This window comes from Pituophis catenifer, unplaced genomic scaffold, assembly GCF_029215685.1.
Source record: "Pituophis catenifer annectens isolate HBS135680 unplaced genomic scaffold, rPitCat1.0.hap2 SCAF_17, whole genome shotgun sequence".
Classification (NCBI taxonomy): Eukaryota; Metazoa; Chordata; class Lepidosauria; order Squamata; family Colubridae; genus Pituophis; species Pituophis catenifer.
In genome coordinates this window covers 7,819,341-7,844,117 of record NW_027256897.1, presented here as the reverse complement: position 1 = coordinate 7,844,117, position 24,777 = coordinate 7,819,341, and the positions used below count along the sequence as shown (strand labels likewise).

Below are 24,777 nucleotides of genomic sequence, written 5' to 3'. Positions count from 1 at the left end.
CGCATTGGCGACAGGAAAGGCATCCGGCCATTCAAACACTCAGCTCCATTCAGTTACCCAGACTCCACCCTGCAAGGGATTATGGGGTCATTAAAAGAAGAGGATAGCTTGTTAGACTATATACCACTCCTGATGTTGCAGGCTTCCTAAACCTCTGGAGATCTTTTGAAGGACATGCTTTGAGAACGCGTGGCTTGAGCTGCGGGCCAGGAGGTGGTGATCGACTTTTGGTTTGAGTCGACGTGACATTTCTGAAATGTTGTCGGGCTTTTCTCACCCAGCTTGCCATCAGAAGGCCAAGAGAGTCCCACCGAGTTGTGTTGCAGCAATGAGGACACGGGAAACGCATCTTCGGAGACAGACAACTTGGTGAGTGGGGCAGGAACCTGGGCAACGTGTCGCTATTTCAGTATCCTTTTAAGCAGTATCCTTGCTTAGTGCGAGGTGGAGCTAGCATTCAATTCCTAGGTAACCATGGTTATTGAAGAATATTGAAGCAGATGTAGCTCATATAGTACTCCAGTACCACTCTTTTAAATTTTATTTTATTTTTTTTTTCAAAATGCAGGGAGAGACCCATAATGCCAAGCTGGGAACCGAAAAGAAAAGAATAGCGCTCAGGAAAGAGAGAACAGAGCCATCAGAAAAACCTAAAGATGTTAGCAACAGCAGAGAGAACAAAAAGTAATATAATGTCTAGAAAAAGCTAGCCATTTTATTTCCATCAGTTTACTGAAAGAATTAAGTTTCCTAGCCAACCTGTCTCTATTTAAAATGCCCAGCTAGGTGGCAGCACCTACCACATTTTTGAGAAAAAGGAAGGAAGAAAGAAAGGAAGGAAGGAAGGAAGGAAGGAAGGAGGGAGGGAAGGAGGGAGGGAAGGGAAGAGAGAGAGAGAAAGAAAAAAGGAGGGATAAAAAGAAAGAAAGGAAAGAAAGGAGGGAGGGAGGGAGGGAAGGGAAGAGAGAGAGAGAAAGAAAAAGGGAGGGATAAAAAGAAAGGAAAGGAAGGAGGGAGGGAGGGAGAGAGAGAGGAGAGAGAGAGAAAAAGAGGGAGGGAGGGAGAAAAAGAGAAAGAAAGAAAAGGAAGGATAGAAAGAAGGAAGGAAGAGGGAAAGGAAGGAAAAGGGAGGAGGGAAGAAAAGAGAAAAGAAAGAACAAAAGAAAGGGAAGGAAGGAAGGAGGGGTGGAGAAAAGGGAAGAGGGAAGGAAGGAAAGAAAAGAAAGGAGGGGAAGAAAGAAAAGGACAAAAGGAAGGAAGGAAGGAAGAATAGAGAGATGATAGATGGAGAGAAAATAGAAAAAGGTGAATGGATAGACATATGACAGACAAATAAAATACAGACAGATCATTAAGAAACTCCCATGTTTTATAGGCAATGAAAGCTTAGTCTATGTTGGTGGGGAGGGAAATTAATAAATTAGGCCTTTTAAGAAAACTGGTCAGCTGGAGAAAGGTGCTACCAAACTCCTTTTGACTTTTATACTTTATGTAAGCCACCAAAATTTGTCTAGATTGTGGCACAACAGAAATGGGGTAGGAAGGCTCCATCGGTCCATCACCAAGAAGCAACCAAGGACGACGTAAGATGCGAGGAGTGTGCATTAAATGGAGGGGACAACTGATTCGGAAACCAATCTGCCTTCTGTCTTCCTGAACAGAAAAATAAAATACCCCAACGTTGTGGAGAAGAGGAAGTACCAAACCGTCTCCGAATTCCAGTTTGTATACCCAGGTACGTCGAAGAAAACCGCCGAACTATTTCTTAAGATTGTCCTGCTTTCTTCCTCTCCGAAAAGAACCGTTCTTGGTGGCCTCCAAATTCAGTTTAACGGAGTTGTCACCTCGTCCCATAATGTTCCTTTATTGTCCTTCTGTTGTCCTTTGACGGCTGTAGACCTCTAGAGTCTAGACCTTCCACCTTAACGTAGCTAAACCAGGCTGGCTAACATTAACAAGAACGGTGGGTGAATTCGGGCTGGGGGAACAAGGAACTCTTTGCGTACCGGTTGCGCCTTCTCCCTGCGAAAGGCAGGAAGGGATCAAACCGGTCAGAAAGAGATGTAGGAAAGTCAAACATCGGACCGTGGCCCAATCTTGCAGATTTCTCTTCTCCTTGCTCCTCAGGAAAATCGAATTTTCACTCCCCTCAAGAAAATACAAAGCAGAATTTGCGCTCCATCTACCAGGCGAAGGTAGAACCGAAGCCGCCAAGGTCCACTCAGCTGTCGTGCTGGATGCCTCACCATCAGTGGGACATACGCAAATCCCAAAGGTATCGGCTCCTACAGCACCTGGGGGGTGTTGTCTAACCATGGTCCCTTAAGCTTGAGATTGTGAGAAGCTTCTCTGGTGTTTCTCCTCACTGGTGTATCCAGGACCTGCCTCCCTCCAACACCACTGCCTAGATTAGTTTCTCAACGGTGGCCGTTTTTAAAGACCTGTGGACTTCAACTTCCAGAATTCCCCAGGCTGGCGGAGGAATCTTGAGAGTTCAAGTCCAGCTGTCAGCTGACCTAAGATTCATACCATGTTTCCCCGAAGATAAGACCCTGTTTTATATATATATATTTGAACCCTGAAATAAGCGCTTGGCCTTATTGCCATGCGCTCAAAAGCCCGATTGGGCTTATTATCAGGGGAAGTCTTATTTGGGGGGAAACAGGGTAGGTGTGGGTTTTATTCTACAAATATGGGTCAGGGTTTGGCTTCAAAAATTTTATGTAAGGGGTTCTCTGCCTGGTTGTTGGGTGGGCATGGCCATGGTGGGCGTGGCCTAGTCAGCCTCCTGCACCACAGGGGGGGCGGTTTTGCCCTCCCCAGGCTCCAGAGGCTTTTCTCAAACCTCCGGGAGGGCGAAAAGGGCCTCCCCAGGCTCCAGAGGCCCTCTGGAGGCTGGAAACATGCCAGTTTCCAGCCTTCTCAAACTTCCAGTAGGCCTATTTTTCGCCCTCCCCGAGCCTCTGCATGCACCCTGCATCCAAAATGGGCCACATAGGGACTCCTGGGAGGGGTGAGGTGGGCGGGGCCAATCAGGAGTGAGATTTGGGGGTTCTCCAAACTGCACAGAATCTTAGCTAGAGGTTCTCCTGAACCCCCAGCAGCCCACCCCGGTATGGGTGTCATGTGGTAGGCAAGGAAGGTGTGTATGGGTGTCATGTGATAGACAAATTCAGACCCGTGAGGTTCTACATCTCCAACCTGGAGCCCAAGGTTGACTTTGGACAACGTTGCCTTCTCCAAGCCCTTTTCTTTCCCAATGGGGTTTGTGGAGGGCAGAATTGCATACATTTAACGTAGGGGACCCAAAGGTGCTTTTTTCAAGAGGCAACTGGACTTTCTGGTTTTTCTTTGAAGACGTTTCGCTTCTCATCCAAGAAGCTTCTTCAGCTCTCCAAGCTTCTTCTTCTGAGCTGAAGAAGCTTCTTGGATGAGAAGCGAAATGTCTTCAAAGAAAATCCAGTTTGCCTCTTGAAGGGAAAAAACACCTTTGGGACAATCCATGACCTGGATGATTTGAGAATCTCCGTAGACATTTAACGTAGGGGAGTTATTCTTCGATATAAAAATTCCATGCCAAAGTCATGATCCTCCACCTTGCAATGCGTGAGGGGAAGAAGTCTAACTTGCTCACCAATAAAGGAGAATATTTGTAACTCGGGGTTGAAATGTGGGGCTCTTGGTGCTCTCTCTGAGCTTGGTGGTTTTCTTGCAGGTGTTTCATTACCCAACTAGGGAACGCCATCAGGGCTTGAAGGGAGTGGGGCTTCTTGCATTCCCTTCTGGCACTGATGATGTTACCTAGTTGGGCGATAAAACATCTGCAAGAAAATCACCAAGCTCAACTTCTGATACGTTCTTTTTTACACTGGCGACTTCAAAAAGCAGGGGACCCAAATCCCGCCTTCGTTGACGGCGACTAGCAGCTTTCTTTCTCGCAATTTTTCTCCACCCCCACCCCTCTGCCCTTCTTTCGCACCCAGGGGAAATGCCACCCCAGATGCCAACTGCCCGGTCGGTAACGACTTTTTGAGAAAGAATCCGACTCAGGCTCTGAGAAGCCTGACCTACAAGATCAACAAACTCGTCCTGGTGAACGAAAACGACCTCGGGCCCACTCGAAACACCCCTTCCGCCCCGACGGTGAACTCTTACTTCCCTCACCTGCAACATCACCCCGTCTCTGAGAAAACGGGGCCCTTAACTGAAGCTTTCCAGAGATCGAAGCGCCGTTCGGCAAAGAGGGAAGACCGGGTCGAACAGCAGCCGCCCGCAGAAGCGTGGAGCAAACTCAGGGGGTTCCCGGCTCCTTTGAGGAATTCCCCCAGGTTGAGGCCTGTGTCGGCCAAGGAACACCACGAGAAAGCTACCGATCAGATGCTTGCCAGGAAAAGAAACCCAAGCGTGAAGCTGGCCGGGAAAGGAAGGGGAGACCTCAACAGGCCTGGGGTCGACACGGACGGTATCCCTCAAACCAAGAGCGCCATCATCATCCCGACCGTCAGCCGGTATCTCTCCAGCGAAAACCTAAGTGCCAAAGGCACTCCCCTGGGGTGGAAAACCGTGACCCAGTTCCTAGCCGAGAAAAATGTGGCCGAGGGGATTCCGATAAACGGTTCCCAGGGCGAACTGGGATCAAGTTCCTTTTCGGCGGCCTCCGGCACCAGCCCCAAAGACGAAACCTCCAATACGGGTGCCGACGAACCGGATCGAGCCGAGCCAGAGAGAGATGTCAAAGTTGGGGACGCTGGAGACCTCGAACCTGGATCCAATGCAACGGAATGACACCCCCCCCAAAAAAAGAGGAAGAGTTTATTCCGCAACGCTATTTTTTTTTTAAAAAAGGGGAAAGAATTGGCTCTTTGTCTTCCCTGGTAATGCATGCTAAGCTGCCCAGAGTGCAGGTTGGAAAAAAAGTTACTTTCCCACAGGCGAGTGGAGGGCTCCTGTTGGAAAAAAATGCCCTTCCCTATGGAGTTTTAAAACCCGGAGTCCCTCAGTTCTGGAGGTTTGCTGGTTGGAGAAGACTGTAGCAGAGGACGTTGGGTTGCTAAAGAAAAAAAAAGGGGAAAAAAAGAAACAGGGGGGTGGAGAGAGAGAAATTGCTGATAATAGCTTCTTTTGCTGGAAATTAAGACTCTGGGGTGGACTTTAGGACTCTCCGTGCAGATGAGTGCTCTCCAGGGTCTCTTCGGGCTCCGTTTTGGGCTTGGTTTGGAGACATTAAAGCTTTCAGCATCCTGAAGCCGACCCAGTTTCTTTCCTTGTCTGTGCAGTTTGGGAAGCTTTCTTGGTCCTTATTGCAAACACAATCCGGGAAGAACGGAAGCGTCTAAAGTACGGATGGCGAACCTTTTCGGCACCAAGTCCCGAAAAGGGAGTGTGCGCACGCACGTCTGGGCCACAACCCGGGGCGCACGCGCGTGCCAAAAATGATCTTCCGGTTTCAGCTACTGGGCTTCCGGTTTCAGCCGGCTACTCTTCCGGGTTTCTGGCGCGCATGCTCACGCAGGAAAACTGAAGTCCAGCTAGATCTTCTAGCTTCCAGCACTGCCGCATGCAAAAAGGCCAGCTGATCGTCACCCACGCATGCACGCCAGAAACTCGGAAGAGGAACAGGGGGAAGCCGCGCATGCCAGGCGATATGGCTCTACGTGCCACTTTATTATTATATTTTTGCAAGAGGCAAAATTGCTCAGAGGCAGATTTCTTTTTCTTCTTTTCCTCACCAAAAAGGGTAGGTGCGTCTTATACTCCGAAAAATACGGTACTTCCAAGCGATCCAGTTATTTATTTTTTTGTTTTTAATTTGATTTATATGCCGCCCTTCTCCGGAGACTCAGGGCGGCTTACAATGTGCTAAGCAATAGCCTTCATCCTTTTGTATATTTATACAAAGTCAGCTTATTGCCCCCACCAACTGGGTCCTCAATTGACCTACCTTAGAAAGGATGGAAGGCTGAGTCAACCTTGAGCCTTGGCGAGATTCGAACCCTGCAGTAATTGCAGGCAGCTGGTCTTAATAACCAGCTTAATAACAAGGTGCCTTAGACCACTGTACTACCAAGGCTCTTGTTATGGGGAGTAAATCAACCACAACAAAAAAGGAAGAAAACAAAAAACAAAACAAAATGCCAAACCAGAGGCAGAGCTTGGAAAGTTTATTTTTCCTACACTAGGGGAAAAAAAAAGAAAAAAAAAAGGCACGAACAAATTATTCCCAACTTTTATCGTTCCTTTAGTGCGTTTCCTACACACACAATTTTTTTTTTGTTTTTTTACAAAAATAACATCTGGATTTAAACTTGCCCTGCCCCTTCCAGGGCTATTATCCAGACAGCCTAAATCAGGGGTCCCCAACTGTGGCAATTTGAAAACTTGTGGGCTCTAACCGGCTGGCTGGCTGAGGAATTCTGGGAGTTGAAAGTCCCCAAAAGTTTTAAAAGCTGCCAAGGTTGGAGAGACCCCTGCCCTAAATGATCTTCCCCTTCAAAAAAACACCCCCAACCTTACCCTTAGTTGTGCAGCCCCCTCCCCACTTCTAGGGGAGGCACCTACAACCATTAGATGAGACCCTAAGCGGGCAGCTGAGAAGCTTCGTTCAAGGTCGCCCAGGTGATTTCTGCACCAACCGATGCCCCACCTCTGTGCCCAAGGCCAGGAAAGACCTTGGCTCATTCCCCAGAAGGAATGAGGGGAGAGGGGAGGGGAGGCTATCTATGGTGGAACCGGGGTAGAAGATACTGTCGGGAGGGGCAAATCCATCGGTGGTGCCTCGGCTTCTGGGACAGGGCTGGCTTTGCGGACTTCCAGTTTCTCGCCCAGCTGGTTGAAAAGCTCTTTCACCGCTTCGCTGCTCTGTGCCAAGGAGAAGATTTAAAATATGGTAAATGGCTGCCCCGGAGATAGAGCCAGTCCTCAAATCGTGACCACAACTGAGCCCCAAATTCCTGGGGTTAAGCCAGACGGCCGTTAAGGGAGTTCTGCCTCACTTTACGACCTTTCTTGCCAGGGTCATTAAGCGAATCACTGCTGTTGTTAAGTTAGTAACCCGGTCGTTAACCGAATCGGGCTCTCCCCACTTGATCCCTGTTTTGACCTAGGCTTCCCAAGAGCATGAAGCAGACTCCTTGTCCCGACAAAACCCCCATTTTTATTAAGTTACTGTGAATTCCTCTCATTCGTATCCAGCAACGTCTTTCAAGGGAGAATTTACAGTCACAGACCTTATCTGGCTTGGAGAGCTGCCAGGCCGATATCTTCAAAAGTTGGCAAGGAGTCTCGGAGAGTCACGAACCAGTTAAGCGAACTAATTGTCTCCTGCAAACTCCCCTCCCCTTTCGCTCCTCTTTTATTCCCTCTGGGAGAGGCCATTTATCATCCACCTGTGGCCTTACTCCTGAGTCGACCCTTGTTCTTTAGCTGTTCCCTTTCTCTGGCAATTCTGCACATTGGGAACAGGCTCCAGCTGTCCTTCTGTCCCACTGATGTCCGATTCTGAAGGCAGCTGACAACTGTCAGACGGCCCTGGCCCTCTCTCTGCCTCTGACATAGAGCCCTCATCAGAGCCTTCTCTAGACTCCAGGACTGGCCCATGTTCCTCCCCAATCTCCTCACTGTCTGAGTCTGCCACCAGCTCCGCTGGCGGGCCACAATAATCACCTGACAATTGTCATAAATACGAGTCAGTTGCCGAGCGGCTGAATTTTGATCACACGACTGTGGGGATGCTAAGATCCTAAGTCTGGGGTTTTAAATTGAGCCGAATTTATTTAATAATTTTTAATTTTTAATTGATGTTTGTCTTGTGTTTTTAAATAGGCTGTACACTGCCCTGAGTCCTTCAGGAGAAGGGCGGTATAGAAATAAAATTATACTTATACTTATACTCCCCCCCCCAGCGCTGTTGTAACTTTTGAACGGTCGCTAAACGAATGGTTGTTACGTCGAGGGCTGACTGTACAACCGTCACCACGTTCCCACACTCGAAATTCAGGTTGGCATCTTTATTTAGGATGGTTGCCTACGTCCTGGGGTCATGGGATTGCCCGAGAATTTCCAACAAACAAAAATCAGGGAGGGAACCCTAACAACCACAGCGGGAAGGTTGTGAAACCTGACAGAAGCTCGCTCAACAACTGCCCCGTTTAGCGACAGAAGCTCCATTCCCAACTGCGGTCGTTAAGTTGAGGACTACCTGTAGGCCTGATGGCATTTCGCAGGTGTCCACCGTTTTACATGTCTGCCAGCACCTATTCCATCGCCCCTGCTTTAGGGGAGCCCCACAAGAGTTGTGGGCAGAGGAAGGGGGTGCCCCAAAGGTTATGTCTCGTCCCTACCACTTCCACTGAACCCCCCCCCTTCCAAAAATTCCCTCTGTCCCCGATGGAACTCTTGCATGGAAGATGCAGAGAATCTTCTCTTTGCCCTCCCCCTCCCTTGCACTACTCTACCTGCTTGGTGGGTTCCAAGGATTTTTGCAACGACTCCAACTTGGTGGGGACCACTTTATGATGGAGGTGAAGCAGCATCCTCAGCAGGTGCCGGTGGACGTTGTCCTTCCTGGAACGGGGTTGAAAGAAGACTGTTGGTGGCTCAGTTTGGAAGCCCAGCAGCTTCTCCCAATCGGTAGCCCTAACTACCTGCCTTAGAATGAGTGGCAACCCTCCCCTCCCCTCTCCTTTTTCGTTCCTCCTTCCCTTCCCTTCCCTCTCCTTTTTTGTTCTTCCCTTCCTTCTCTTCCATTTTCCCTTCCCTTCCCCATCCTTTTTTTCTTCCTTCTTTTTCCTTCCCTTCCCTTTTCCCTTCTCTCCCCTTTTTCTTCTTCCCTTCCTTCCATTCCCCTCCCTCTCCTTTTTCTTCCTTCTTTTTCCTTCCCTTCCTTCTCTTCCCTTTTCCTCTTCCTTCCCTCTTCCTTTTTCCTTCTCTTCCCTTTTTTCTTTCTTCTCTTCCCTTTTGCCTTCCTACTCTTTTCCTTTCTTCCTTCATTTTCCTTCTCTTCTCTTTCCTTCCCCTCATTCTTTTTCCTTCCCTTCCTTTCCCTTCCATCTTCCCTTCCTTCTCTTTTTCCATCTCTTCCCTCCCCTCGCTTCCCGAGGGAGCATAGAATATAAGCGCAAGAAACACTTCCGCTGTCACCTTCTGGGAAAGGAGGTGAGTGTTACCTGGGGCAGGCCGTCAGGAAGAAGCGGTCGAAAAGGACAGCGCAGAAATCGTCCTGCCCAAATTCGTCAGCCAGCAAGGTGAGGTTGCCGGTGAACAGATGCAGGAAAATGTCGCCAAAGGCCAGGTCGTTAAAAGTCTCCGCTACAAAAGGCCCAGAGAGATACTTAGGGTGACTTTGAGAAGAGGGGGGAGAGGACCACTTTCTCCCTCCCCCTCTCTAAAGCAGGGATCTGCAATCTCAAACACTCAAAGAGCCATTTGGAACCGTTTCCCACAGAAAAAAAAAAACACCGGGAGCCACAAAAACCCTTCCCGTGCCTGACTATTTCTCGAGCGGCCACAAAACTAGCATATGTAGTTGAATTAAACATTATGTTTTCTTCTGAAACTTTTCTTTTCTTGGATTTATCCATGGTTGGCCTAACGGGGGGTTGAAAAGCTCAATAAATCACGTGCCGGCGGGTGTCGCACATTGGCGGTTGCAACACATATTTTGAGCGACAGGGAGCCGCAGCAGAGGGGTGAAAGAGCCACATGCGGCTCCAGAGCTGACCCCTGCTCTAAAGTGAGGAGGAGGAGAGAGAAGGTGGTGGATGACTCCACGATGTCTTCACTGCAATTTTTGTTTTTGTTTTGGTCTTAAGTCTTGCAATTTCTTCCTGACTTGAAGAGCCACCAATGCAGGGAGGGTTTTTTGGCTTTTCCACTGAGATGAAGACATGGGACAAGGGGGCTTACTCAGGGTGGGAACCAAGCGAAGCAATGCGTTCTTGTTCCTTTGCTTGGTGATGTGAAGCACGTAGTAAAGGCCGATCTCACAGGCGATCCGCTGCTCTTGCAGAAATCTGGGACACGCATAAAAGGAAGAGTTTCAGCTGCTGTGTTTGTTCACTTCTTTGTCCGTTCACTCATTCCCTTGCTCGCTCATTCATTCATTCATTTTCTACCACACCTTTATTATTTTAATCAATATCTCAAAGTGATAACGATATCCAACACACAAATGTAGGAGATATCCTTCTCCTACATTTTCGACAATAACATCCTTGTGAGGTGGGTTGGGCTGAGAGAAAGGGGCTGGCCCAGTCACCCAGCCCCTTTCATGATTAAAGTGGGACTAGAATTCGGTCTCCGGGTGATTGGTCCAAAGTCACCCAGCCACTTTCATGCCTAAGGCAGAACTAGAATTCATAGTCTCCTGTTGTTTGGTCCAATGTCACCCAGCCCACTTTCATGCCTAAGGTGGAACTAGAATTCAGTCTCCTGTTGATTGGCCCAAAGTCACCCAGCCACTTTCATGCCTAAGGTGGAACTAGAATTCAGTCTCCTGGTGATTGGTCCAAAGTCATCCAGCTAGGTTTCATGACTGAGGTGGAACTAGAATTCAGTCTCCTGTTGATTGGCCCAAAGTCACCCAGCCACTTTCATGCCTAAGGTGGAACTAGAATTCAGTCTCCTGGTGATTGGTCCAAAGTCATCCAGCTAGGTTTCATGACTGAGGTGGAACTAGAATAGTCTCCTGGTGATTGGTCCAAAATTACCCAGCTAACTTTCATGACTGAGGTGGTACTAGAACTCACAGTCTCCTGTTGATTGGCCCAAAGTCCCCCAGCTAGCTTTCATGCCTAAGGCGGGACTAGAACTCACTGTCTCCTGCTTACTAGCCAGGTGCCTTACCACTTAAATGATTTTTTTTGTAACTCACAATTCTCAGTGAGGCCTGGTGGGTGAACAGCAGCCTTGCTTATTAACAACAGGCGTTCTGGACCCAGTTGTCGAGAAGTCGAGGACTACCTACATTTTGGCTTCGGTCTCTGAAGCCCACCTTCTTCAGCTCTGCCGACCGGAAGGTTTTGACTGACGGGCAAAGGCTCCCGAGCTGAAATGACTTACTTTGGAAACATCTCAGGGATGGCGCTGGGGTAAGACGCTGGCGCTTTCTCTTCCGCAGGCAGCTTCTGATCCACGGTGAAGGTGTAGTCGTCCACCACGAAGGCCATCAGCATGGGCAGAAATTTGGTGATCAAATCCACTTCCTGGGAGACAGAAAGGCAGCGGAGGAGGTTCACCTAACATTATCCTTAACTGCTAGTGAGAATCGGACCTTCAAGACCATAAGCCAGAGGTCCCCAACCCTTACAAGGCCGCGGCACTTGTTGAGTGGTGTTCTCACCTAGGCTTCCCCAGCAGCACAAAGCCCTCGTCCCGATAAACCCCTTTTATTTAATTTACAGTGAATTCCTCTCCAGCAAAGTCTTTCCTCTCCCACAGTCTTTCAAGATAGTTCACAATTACCGACCTTTATCAGGCTTGGAGAGTGGCCAGGCCGATATCTTTCAGACACCAAGAATGCAGGAATGAACTAATTGTCTCCTGCAAACTCCCCTCCCCTTTCGCTCCTCTTTTATTCCCTCTGGGAGGGGCCATTCATCGTCCACCTGTGGCCTTACTCCTGAGTTGACCCTTGTTCTTTAGCTGTTCCCTTCGTCTGGCAGCTCTGTGCATGCACACACTGGGAACAGGCTTCAGCTGTTCGTCTGCCTCACTGATGTCTGACTCCGAAGGCAGCTGATAACTGTCAGATGGCCCTGGCCCTCTCTCTGCCTCAGACGCAGAGCCCTCATCAGAGCCTTCCCCAGACTCCAGGACTGGCCCATCTTCCTCCCCAACCTCCTCACTGTCCGAATCTGCTGGCGGGCCACAAGAAGTGACAGGCAAGTGCGCATATGTGTGAAGCTCCACTCACGTGAGGACACTTGCACTCCCACGCCTGTCACACACACACGTGCTCTGGGCCGAGGTGCCAAGCTGGAAAGGTTATGGACCGCTGCCATAAGCGCTAACGTTCATGCTGACCCCTTACCAGTTTGGGTTCTTTGAAGATCTGGCTGTCGATTACATCCCAAGCTCCTTGTCCCAGGGACAGCATCCTCAGAAGTAACAAGAGCTCCAGGCTTTCCTGAAAATTCAACAACACGGAAGCATCTCCAAGTGAATTCTCCGGATGCTAAAATCTGTCAGGTCGACTATGCGCTCAACGAACAAGTGGAAATTAAACTACGGCCGCGTCGGCATCCGGAACAAACCCCGATGATTGCCAAAATGTGCACCGTGACATCACAAAGACTGCTCTTTGGATCTGTTCCTCGCTTCTAGTTGCTCCATCATCATCTTAGCAAACCTGGTGCCTTGCCTCACCACCCCAGTAGATTGTGAGAAATGCTAAACCCCTCCTGTTTGTCCCCCACTTTCTGAGCTGTGGCACCACTGGTCTCTTCTAGCACTGCTTTTGAGGATCTGGCAATGGCCATTAGAATCCTTTTTCTACCAGGGGGGGAAGACGTCCTTTCAGTTATGTTTAGGAGCTCTGAGCTTTCCCTCCATCAGGAAATGTAGAGTTCAGCTCTCAGATCTTCACTGCAAAACCCCAAGTGCACGTTGCAAATCCACTTCGCTTCCTTGGACAACCATTCATCTAGGGTGGAATAAGATCTCCTGCCTTGGGCTTGGACTAGAAGAGGAGGGAAGTAAGCAGCGGGATACCACGAGATTCTGTCTTAGGCCCAGGACTCTTCAGTATCTTCATAAACGACTTAGATGAGGGAATAGAAGGAGAACTCACCAAATTTGCAGATAATACTAAGCTGGCAGGAATAGCTAACACCCTAGAAGATAGGTTCAAGATCCAGATGGATCTTGACAGACTTGAACACTTGAACACTATCTAAACAAAATGAAATTCAATGTAGAGAAAAGTAAAGTCTTACACTTAGGCAAGAAAAACCAAAAGTAGACATGTAGACTGGGGGAAACCAGGCTTAATAGCAGTGACTGTGAGAGGGATTTTGGAGCCTTGGTGGCGCAGCGGACTAAACTGCTGTTAAAGTAGCACTTAGCTGCCAGCTGCCTGCAATTACTGCGAGTTCAAATCTCACCAGGCTCAAGGTTGACTCAGCCTTCCATCCTTCCGAGGTAGGTAAAATGAGGACCCGGATTGTGGAGGCAATAAGCTGACTTTGTATATAAAAGAACACCGCTTAGGGAGGGCCGAAAGCCCTACTAAGCAGGTATATACAAAAGTATGAAGGCTATTGCTTAACGCATTGTAAGCTGCCCTGAGTCTCCAGAGAAGGGCGGCATATAAATCGAACCAATAAATAAATAAATAAATAAATAAATAAATAAATAAATAAATAAATAAGCCAGCCGTGTGCAGCGGCAGCCAAAAAAGCCAACACAATCCTAAATTGCATGAACAGAGGGATACAATCAAGATCAAGGGAGGTACTAATACCACTCTATAAAGCCTTACTAAGGCCACACCTAGAATACTGCATTTCAGTTTGGGTCACCACACTATAAAAAAGATATTGAGACTCTAGAAAGAGTGCAGAGAAGAGCAACCAGGATGATGAGGGGACTGGAGGCTAAAATATGCGATGAACGGTTACAGGGACAATCAACCAATGGAACAGAAGTTGTGGGAGCTTCATCATTGGAGAGTTTCAAGAAGAGATTGGACTGCCATTTGTCAGAAATAGCGTAGGGCCGCGATGGCGAACCTATGGCACGCGTGCCACAGGTGGCACGTGAAGCCATATCGGTGGGCACGCAAGCTCAGCTCCAGCTGATTTTCAGGCCTTCTGGGCCCACTGGAAGTCGGGAAACAGGCTCTTTCTGGCCTCCAGAGGGGGGGGAAGGCTGTTTTCACCCTCCCCAGGCTCCTAGAAAGCCTCTGGAGCCTGGGGAGGGCGAAAAACGGGCCTACCGGGCCCACTATGACATGACGTGCCAAAAGCAGGGGAAGCGCGCGGGCTGTGGGATGAGTAGAATTATGTGTGTGGGCATGTGCGTAACCCTCCAACACTCACCCCGCTTTTGGCACGCAATAGCCATCACTGGTGTAGGGTCTCCTGCTTGGGCAGGTGGGGGGTTGGTCTAGATGACCTACAAGGTCCCCTTTCAATTGTATTAATCTGTTAATGACCTCTGAAGGATTCTACGATTCAAAAGGTCCAGCCCCAACTTACCCTGGGTAACACTTCCTGACCAATCAGCTCCTGCAAATTCCGGATGGTACTCAAAGCCAAGGTGTTAATGGCAAACGGATCACACAGGATCATCGACAGGTCCCTAGATAAGGCGAGAAGAAACAGAACCCAATGTACCTTTGCGGCAACCTACAGGTACTCCTCAACTTACGACCACAATTGAGCTCAACATTTATGTCGCTAAATTGAGTTTTGCCCCATTTTACGACTTTCCTCGCCGCGCTGGTTCAGTGAATCACGGCAGAAGAGGTTGCAGAAAAGAAATGCTTTTAAAAGCCTCTGACGGTCAGGCAACTCAGCTGGGATCGTCAGAGGCTTTTAAAAGCATTTTTTCCCCCTACAACCTCTTCGGCCGAAGAGGTTGTAGAAAAAAAATGCTTTTAAAAGCCTCTGACGATCCCAGCTGAGCCGCGCGATCATCAGGGGCTTTTTTTTAAAAAAAAGCATCTTTTCAGCCGAAGAGGTTGTAGAAAAAATGCTTTTAAAAATTAAAAAAAAAAGTCTCTGATGATTGCGCGGGTCAGCTGGGCATGGGGGGGGGGGGGCACAGGGATTTTTGCTACTGGTTCTCTGAACCACCCGCCGCCATCACTACCGGATCGGGTGATCTGGTCCGAACCGGGAGCATTTTACCCCTGCTTCCTGGTTAAGGGAATCACTGCGGTTGTTCGGTTAGCAGCATGGCTGTTAAGCGAATCCAGCTTTCCCGTTGATTCTGCTTGTCAAAAGGGGAATCGTGTGACCTTAGGGGACACGGCAACGGTCTTTAAGTATGAACCAGTTACTGAGCGTCAGAATTTTGATTACGGGACCACAGGGGTGCTGTGACGGTCGTTAAGTGTGAAAAACGGCCGTAAGTCCCTTGTTTTTTCAGCCCCGTTGTAACTTTGCAAGGTCGCTCAATGAAAGGTGTACTGTTTTGTGCCGTTCCAGTTGGCTAGAATAAAGATATATATACAGACTAGGAATGTAAGGGGATTTGGGGTTTGTTGTGGCTCCGACCCCCGAGCCCATCTTATCGGAGGAAGAAGGCTCCGAACATGAAGGAGAGGAGCCGGCCAGGCCTCCCTCTCCAGGACCCTCCTCTCTGGCAATGCCTCAGGTGTCTGCCGAGGGAGAGGAGATTGACCAGGAGCCAGGTGTCTCCGATGACAGCGATGAGGGGGATAAGTCGTTCCTGGATCCACGCCAACGAAGGCGAGATAAACGTTTGCAGCAGATGAGGAGGCGTGCCAGGGATTAAGCTGAGTCACTGGACCACACCCCACAGGCTATATAAGAGAGTGTGGTGGCCATTTAGACTCTGTGACGGACAAAGCTAACTTCTGGCTAGTCACTTTGTACAACGCCTGAATCTGCTGAAGGTTTCATGTTTGAGCTGGACTGTTTTGAAAACTGTGTGTCTTAGTTGGTGTTATCTGGTGGAGGAACACTCCCTCTTCTTGTAGTAAAGCACTTGGCAGACGGTTATCGTATTGCTGCCAAGTTCCTGATAACGAACCTTGTGTGTGCCAAGTACTTCTTTAAACCCCGGCTGGCTGTTTGTGTGTGTGTGTGGGGACGGGGACAGAACAGGGTTTATTTAGGCATCCGTGCCTAACATAGAAAATGTCCATCACCAGTTCAACTCCAGGCAGTTCAGAACAAAGCCCCCCAAAAAGGAAACACAGCGGCAGATTCCTCACTGCTGACACATCACGTTTCGTGAATGGGGTTTTAACGCTAGGAATTTTTTCGCGCCAGGAAAAGCCCAGCCTGCCTCCAGATACATCGACACTCACCCCAAGACTTGCTCTTGGCCTTTTTTCACTCCGTCGAGGAAACCCTGCAGCTCCCGCGCCCGCTTGTTGTCGACAAACTTTTCCCGAATGCAAGCATCGAGGCACCAAGTAAACTGCCAAGGAAGGGAGCAAAGAAATATATATATATTTAAAAAATATTTTTGACATAAGAGCATGAACCAGGAGGAGAGGCTGACCAGTGCCTGAAAGAATGCAGGCACCTGGGAAGGGAAGTTCTAGGGGTCTAGTGGTGAGGTTAGAAAGCTAGTTCCATTTTAGGCATGAAAGTTGTCTGGATGACTTTGGGCCAATCACTAGGAGACGGTGAGTTCTAGTTCCTCCTTAGGCATAAAAATTGGTTGGGTGACTTTGGGCCAATCACCAGGAGACGGTGAGTTCTAGTTCCATCTTAGGCATGAAAGTTGTCTGTATGACTTTGGGCCAATCACCAGGAGGCAGTGAGTTTTAGATCCGCCTTAATCATGGAAGTTGGCTGGATGACTTTGGGCCAATCACCAGGAGACGGTGAGTTCTAGTTCCATTTTAGGCATGAAAGTTGTCTGGACGACTTAAGGTCAACTACCAGGAGACAGTGAATTCTAGTCCTGCTTTAGGCATGAAAACCAGCTGGGTGATTTTGGGCCAATCATCAGGAGACTGTGAGTTCTAGTTCCATTTTAGGCATGAAAGTTGTCTGTATGACTTTGGGCCAATCACCAGGAGGCAGTGAGTTCTAGACCTGCCTTAATCATGGAAGTTGGCTGGATGACTTTGGGCCAATCACCAGGAGACGGTGAGTTCTAGTCTCACATTAATCATGAAAGTTGTCTGGACGACTTAGGGTCAACTAACAGGAGACAGTGAATTCTAGTCCTGCTTTAGGCATGAAAACCAGCTGGGTGATTTTGGGCCAATCATCAGGAGACTGTGAGTTCTAGTTCCATTTTAGGCATGAAAGTTGTCTGTATGACTTTGGGCCAATCACCAGGAGGCAGTGAGTTCTAGACCCGCCTTAATCATGGAAGTTGGCTGGATGACTTTGGGCCAATCACCAGGAGACGGTGAGTTCTAGTCTCACATTAATCATGAAAGTTGTCTGGACGACTTAGGGTCAACTAACAGGAGACAGTGAGTTCTAGTCCCACCTTAGGCATGGAAAGCCAGTAGGGTGACTTTGGGCGAGTCCCACTCTTTCTCTCAGCCCAACCCACCTCACAGGATTGCTGTTGAATGGAAAATAGGAAGAGGAATTCGTGTTGGATATATCAGCCTCTTGGAATTCTTTGTAAAAAATAAGAAAGGCGGGATACAAATAAGTAAAAATGAGAAAATAAGGTTGATATTTAGATTAGAGTGGCCTGATTAGAGTGGCCTGCCACAGCAGTCTCGCTTAGGGGACAAGCTGGGATGCGAACAAGATGGGATGTTTTGATGGCAACAAAACTCTATAGCCGCGGAAGGGCTGGAGGAAGGGCTACAACCACCGTTTCTTGGGTTTGTACCTTGTGGCAGGGGTCCACCGTGCAGATCTCGCTGATGTCCAGATCGTGGAGGGACATCAGGAGCTCCGCCCTTAACGTGCAATAATGGACATTCCGTGTCCGAAGGAAGAGAGTCCGGAGGAATTGGAGGACCATGTCATACAGCTTCACGTTCTTCCCGATCATCTGGGTCAGCTTCTGAACCACCTGGTCCCAAAAACAGAGCAAGGTTCGGAGTGGGATCGAGGACAATTCACCACGGCATGAATTGTGTGACTTTAAAGTCACACAATACATATTCATAGTAAAGTCACAGAACACATATATTGCCTGGACAACTTGTTAGGCTCAAACCATATCCTAACACAACTTGCCGTGGCCAACTCGCCACGGCCATCTGACTATGGTCAACCTAGCACCGGCCAACTCACTGTGGCTTCCTCACGACAAGACAACTCGCCGTGCCCAGCTGTGGGACAACTTGCCATGGAAAATTCCATGCAGCGTAACTCGGTGTGATGTTATCCTTTGAGATATTTCTTTGAGATGTTGTCCCATTGACAAAAATGGAAGATGTATAGCAATAGCCATAGCACTTAAGACATATATCTCAGTTCACAGTGCTTTTACAGTCCTCTCTAAGCGGTTTACAGAGTCAGCCTCTCGCCCCCAGCAATCTGGTCCTCGTTTTACCCACCGTGGAAGGACGGAAAGCCGAGTCAACCTTGGGCCTGGTGAGATTCGAAGTGCCAAATTGAAGGCAGCCGGCAGTCAGCGTGCAAGCCACGCGTGAGAGCAAAGAGCATGCGGGGAAGGTGTTCTGACCTACGCTTCCCAAGTCATTAAACACACAAATAGTCCCAAAAACCTCTTTTATTGCAACAGCTGTGAATTACGTTCATTCACAGCCGAGTCCCAATTAGTTGCAAAAAGTCCTTCAGGAGAAGTCCTTCGGGATAATCACCCACCTTTATCTCCCTTGACACGCTGCCAAAGACCTACTTGGCAAAGCCACACGGAGTCCAGAATTAAACAGAGATGCTGACTGGGAACAGAATTAACAACGTTGCTTTCCTGCAAAGGGCCCACGTGCCTTTGCTCCTCTTTTAAGCCTTATGGGAGTGGCCAATCATCTCCAGGCCTTACTCCTGAGTCGTCCCTTTTGTTACAACTGTTCTTGCCTTTTGGCAGTTCTGCACATGTGTGCACTAGGAACAGGCTCCTCCTGTTCCTCTGCCTCTCTGATGTCTGACTCTGGAGGCTCCGGAGTCCGTGCATAACTCCCAGATCCCAGCCCCATCTCTGCCTCCGACACAGAGCCCTCATTCAGGCCTTCCCCAGACTCCAGGACTGGCCCATGTTCCTCCCCAGCCTCCTCACTATCCGGCTCCGCTGCCAGCTCTGCAGGCTGCTGGCGGACCACAACAGAAGGCCGTGGACATGCATGGAAGGTGCGTGCATTTATTTTCGGTGCACAGCGAACCGGTTGTAAAATTATGTGACACCCACCTCTGTGGCCCAGCTACCTACAATAACCATGCTGGATCATCCTTCTTGTTGCTTACCTCTCCCTGCCGCCTCATTTTAGGGGAAGGGCTGAAGAAGTTCTGCAGCACCGAGAGGTCGTTACTGAATAAAGCATTTTCCTTCTCCAGGATATACTGCTTCAACAACGGGGAAACCTCGTCTCCAAACAGAGCCTGGTTATCTTGCCAGATCTGGCGTTTCACTTCCACGGCACAGGCTTTATACAGATCCTTGTCGGCCATCACGAGCTTCAACTTTTTTTCGGGAACCTTGGGTTTAATGGAGAATATATATATATATTGGAACTTGGATGTTATATATGTGGACGGCAGTAAGATTATTACATGCACAAAAATGGAAGGACGCTTCGATCCCCACCATGGATGAATGGTTGCAAAAGCTGATGCTTTGACCAAAGGGAAAAAAAAAACACAATTACTTTCGTTTCTCCTTGGAAACCGCTTCTGGACTTTGTGCTTGAGGTGGCAAAAAAAAAAAAAAAAAAGAAGGAAGGAAGGAAGGAAGGAAGGAAGGAAGGAAGGAAGGAAAGAAAGAAAGAAAGAAAGAAAGAAAGAAAGAAAGAAAGAAAGAAAGAAAGAAAGAAAGAAACTTTGATTTCGGGTTTAGGTAGATCTGTTGTTATAGAAATGGCTAGTTTATATAATTATGTAAAAGGAAAAAAAAATGAAGTTTGATGTTACTGTCTTATTCAACTGCACTAGTTCCAAAGGTAGATAGATATTGGGCTGATTTTCTCCCCGCCACATTCTTTTAAAAACATGGTTTATTGTAGAGTTCCTGCATGGTTTAGTTCTGCTAACCCAAGAAGCCCAGTTAATGGCTGGCTTCTGACAACATGCCGAATTAAAACCAAGCCAAATCAAACATGGACATGATATGCAAACCTCACCATTTTCTAGGCTCTGCAACGAAGAGCTTGATAAAATTGTTTCTAAAGCTAGAGAGGAACAAAGCTACTGAAGTCCCGTAGCCCACTCTTCCGTCAAGACCTTAACAAAAAGAGGTGCGCAATCTGTAAAGATGTTGACACAGGGTGAGTTTGAGACAAGAAACCATAATTCACAATGTCAGCTCTTCTTAGTGTTAGAGTGCAGCCAGTTACAGAAGGGAGAAAGAAATACCTTGTATGACAAATACCTCCTCTGGCCTTATAGCACTTAGACATGAAGTTCAGAATAAAGGTTTTTTTTTTAAATAGAAACAGAGGAAATTGATTCCTACATAAAGGGGAAGAAGGAAGGAAGGAAGGAAGGAAGGAAGGAAGGGAAAGGGATGGAGGGAGGGACACGAAAGAGGAGGAAGGAAAGGAAGGAGAAAGAAAGGAGGGAGGAAGGAGAGAGAAAGGGAAGGAAGGAGGGAGGGAAGGAGAGAAGGAAGGAAGAGGAAAGGGAGGAAATAAGAAGAGGAGGAGGAAAGGAAGGAGAAAGGAGGGAGGAGAGGAAAGGATGGAGGAAGGGACAGAGGAAAGAGGAGGAAAAGAAGGAGGAAGAAAGGGGAAGGGAGGAAGGAGAGAGACAGAAGGAGGGAGGGAGGGAAGGAGGAAGGAAGGAAGGAAGGAAGGAAGGAAGGAAGGAAGGAAGGAAGAAAGAAAGAAAGAAAGAAAGAAAGAAAGAAAGAAAGAAAGAAAGAAAGAAAGGAGGAAAGAAGGAAGGAAGGGGGATGGAAGTAGAGAGAGAGATGGAAAAAGGGAAGGAAGGAAGGAAGGAAGGAAGGAAGGAAGGAAGGAAGGACAGACTAAGAATGATCCTGAATTCCACCAAAGCAAACCACTGATCACCCTTTTACTATACCCAGGTGGCATCCAAATTCAACACCGATTTTCTTAAGTTTCTACCTTGGGCAGATGTTTCATGACACACATCACCACCGGCTGGATGGATGGCATTTTTACCAGAGGGAAGCTCTTCTCCAGGAGATCTTCCAGCTTTTTGTACCTGGGAGAAGAAAAGGAGAAGCCAGACGTCCACTTTTATCCCAACGGGCAGGTCCCTTCTACGGTGGTCCACCCGACTTACCTTTCTTCGGCCTTTCCTTCAGAGGCGATAGCCGAGACCCTCTCCAGAAGCTTCTCACGCAGCTCATCAAACACCGACTGGTGGAACTCCAGCCGAGGGGTTCCATGGAGGTCCAGGAAAGGGAGGGCGGACTGAAGAGAGGGCAACAGGATGCCGTTTTCTGTCTGTCAACACGACACGTGTGGGATTCAAACAGATTAGGGCAGGTAATTCGCACATTTCTCACCCACCATGATGCCGCAACGGTCATAACGGTGGAAAAACGGTCCTAAGTCACATTCTTCAGCACTGTTTGATCACTAAATGAACTGTTGTAAGTTATTTATTTATTAATAATCGGGGGGTGAGAGTGCGGTGGGGGGAGAGAAGAGGAAGACAGTTCAAACATCTGGAGGCCATAAAGAGACTAAAACCCATCCCAGATTTTCAGGCTGGGAAACCCTCAATCTTGGCCAGCCTGTTAGCCCCCCTTGCACCGGATGCAGTGTGTGTGCATGCATGCATGCACAGCCGAATGCGTGGCTTGCAACAGACCCAGAGAGATTTTAAGGAGCAATTCAGCAAAAGAAAGAAAGAAAGAGAGAGAGAGAAAGAAAAAGAAAGAAAAAAGAAAGAAGATTGGAGAGAGGGAGGGAGGTGGAAGGAGACAGAGATGGAAAAAGAAGGAAGGAAGGAATTAACAAAGAAAGAAGGAACGAAAGAATGAAAGATTGGAGGGAGGGAGATGGAAGGAGACAGAGATGGAAAAGGAAGGAAGGAAGGAAAGGAAAGAAGAAAAGAGAAAGAAAGAAAGAAAGAAAGAAAGAAAGAAAGAAAGAAAGATAGATTGGAGTGAGGAAGAGAGATGGAAAGAGACAGAGATGGGAAAAAAAGGAAGAAATTACGAAAGAAAGATTGGAGGGAGGGACGGAGGGAGGGAGATGGAGAATATGAGATGGAAAAAGAAGGAAGGAAAGGAAAGAAGAAAAGGAAGGAAAAAAAGAGAAAGAGAAAGAAAGATAGATTGGAGGGAGGGAGGGAAATGGAAGGAGACAGAGATGAAAAAGGAAGGAAGGAAGGAAAGGAAAGAAGAAAAGGAAGGAAGGGAAAAAAGAGAAAGAGAAAGAAAGAAGATAGATTGGAGGGAGGGAGGGAAATGGAAGGAGACAGATGAAAAAGGAAGGAAGGAAGGAAAGGAAAGAAGAAAAGAAAAGAAAGAAGGAAAGGAAAGGAAAGGAAAGGAAGAGGGGGGTGGGGAGCAAGTCCTCCGGGACTTAGGTGCTTTTTGCACCCGCGTGGAAGGACCGTGCTAAGAGCAAACCCCCCTCCCCAGGGTTTGCAAGCGGTGGGTAGGTGGGAGAAGACTCAGGAAGTAAAGTTGCATGATAAACCCCCGGGACCCAGTCCCCATGGCAACGGGAACGCGGAAGGGAGTTCCCCCCCCCCCCACACACACCTGGAACTGCTCGATGGCCTTGAGGGGCTCCATGCAATTGGTCAGCGTCTCCTTCAAGTCCTCCCCGTTGGCCACGCCGAGCTCTTGCAAGCCGGCAAACATGATGCCGAGGCTCCGCAGCCCGCGCGGGGTCCTCCCGCCCCGTAACGGCTGCGGTGCGGCGGCGAAAGGCGCCCCCCAGCGGCCGTCGGTCCGACGCTTTTAGGCGTCCCGCCGGGAAACCGCGCCCCGGCCGTAAAAAGTTCCGCTTCGGTTCGCGATCCGAGAAAGGACGCGAGTCGCTTCGTTCCGACAAGAAAAGAAAAGAGAGGAGAAGAGAAGAGAAGAGAAGAGAAGGGAAGGGAAGGGAAGGGAAGAGAGAAGGGGAGGGGAGGAGAGGAGGAGAGGAGAAAAGAAGAGAAGGGAGGGGAGAGGAAAAGAGAGAAGAGAAGAGGAGAAGGGAGGGCAGAGGAGAAGAGAAGGGGAGGGGAGGAGAGGAGAAAAGAGGAGAGAAGGGAGGGGAGAGGAGAGGAGAGGAGAGAAAGGAGGGGAGGGGAGGAGAGGAGAAGAGAGAAGAGAAGGGAGGGGAGAGGAGAGGAGAAGAGAAGAGAAAAAGAGAAAGAGAAGAAGAGGAAGAAAAGAAAAGAAAAGAAAAGAAAAGAAAAATTAAGCAAAACGCCCGAAAGGATTATTTGGGGGAGAAATGGCAACAGCTTCAAAGATATATCATTAAAAATTATATTAATTATAAATTAAATTTTAAATTTTAAAATCTTAAGTTCCGAAATTCGCAGTATGTCTGCTTCTTTTTTTACTAATTTACCTAGAACCCGTATTTTTAGAATAGTTTGTTAGGATGTACTGGTACTGATACTAGATATAGATATAGATATAGATAGATATAGATAGATATATAGATATAGATAGATAGATAGATATAGATAGATAGATAGATATGGATGCAATACCACATTCCAGCCCAAAATTTCTGTTCCTAAGCGAGACAGTTGTTAAGTGAGTTTTGCAAGAGCAACCGGATAGGTTGGAAGTTACTTTTTTTCAGCGCTGTTGTTAACATCAAACGGTCATGAAACAAATAGTTTGTAAATTGAGGACCTCCTGTAACAGTAACTCAGTAGCCCCATTTTACGACTTTTCTTGCCAGAGTTGTTAAGCGGAAAAAAAAAAACCAACCCTGCAGTTGTTAAGTCTGTTGAGCAAATCGGGCTTCTCCCTTGCTTGACCGAAGGTCGCAAAAAGGGGATCACGTGACCAACGGTCGTAAGTACGAGTCAGCTGCCACGCATCTGAATTTTGATCACGTGGCGGTGGGGATGCTGCAACCGTCATAAGTGTGAAAAACAAAATAAAAGCCACGATCACTCCTTGCTCATTTATATACATTGGTTTTGGCTCTCATTTTTTTTTAATGATTTCTTAAAATGTTGCTTTTTTTTTTTTAAAGAAAAAGAACAATAGATGAGATTCCATAATGCAAGTTTAGGATGTACTGGTAGATGGGTCTGGTTGGACACAGCAGGATACTGGAGCATCTTTAATTTTAAGGGTCTCCTCCTCCACCCCCCCAAGTGTCTTCATTATCTTTTTCTTTCCATTAGCCTGCCTGGACCAATATAAACCAGAGAGCAAATGAGCCATTCAAAATTCCCTGTCTGAAATTAATGGTTGAAAGCATCTCGGTGGAACAAAAATTTGGGATGCTCCCCGTGTGAAGCCTTAATGTCTAAGCAATGCGCTTAGAACAAAAAATAAACCATAATCTGAGAATGAGGACTTGGTTTACTTAATCTTAGGCTTGCAAAATCTCTTATCTGTGCTGTCCTTTGCTTTTCCTCTTCTTCCTTTTTTCAATTCTGCTTTTCCTTCTGAAAAGTTCGATTTAAAAATAAAATAAAAATGTTTACTTTTATATGCCCTTTTCTTTCCTAAAGAGCCAAAGTGATTTCATTTAAGGGGAAATTTATCTATCTATCTACCGGTATCTATTTACTGGTATCTATCTATCTATCTATCTATCTATCTATCTATCTATCTATCTATCTATCTATCTATCATCTACTGGTATCTATCTATCATCTACTGGTATCTATCTATCATCTACTGGTATCTATCATCTATCTATCTATCTATCTATCTATCTATCTATCTATCTATCTATCTATCATCTACCGGTATCTATCATCTACTGGTGTGTGTCTGTCTGTCTGTCTGTCTATCTACCTACCTATCTATCTATCTATCTATCTATCTATCTATCCATCCATCCATCCATCCATCATCTATCTATCTATCTATCTATCT

General features: G+C 47.6%; 1 protein-coding gene across 1 annotated transcript; it reads right to left on the bottom strand.

Moving 5' to 3' along the window:
- Positions 1-6,146: 6,146 nt before the first annotated feature.
- Positions 6,147-22,586, bottom strand: LOC139325752 (negative elongation factor B). The gene is made up of 13 exons (XM_070955732.1): positions 22,477-22,586; positions 21,042-21,205; positions 20,861-20,960; positions 19,044-19,274; positions 17,500-17,685; positions 15,998-16,110; positions 14,196-14,298; positions 12,029-12,124; positions 11,059-11,201; positions 9,904-10,010; positions 9,165-9,306; positions 8,454-8,562; positions 6,147-6,858 (listed from the first exon to the last, which is right to left on the bottom strand). Exons 1-13 carry the CDS (start codon positions 22,576-22,578, stop codon positions 6,718-6,720), a joined length of 1,737 nt encoding a protein of 578 aa, XP_070811833.1. The 5' UTR covers positions 22,579-22,586; the 3' UTR covers positions 6,147-6,717.
- Positions 22,587-24,777: the final 2,191 nt, after the last annotated feature.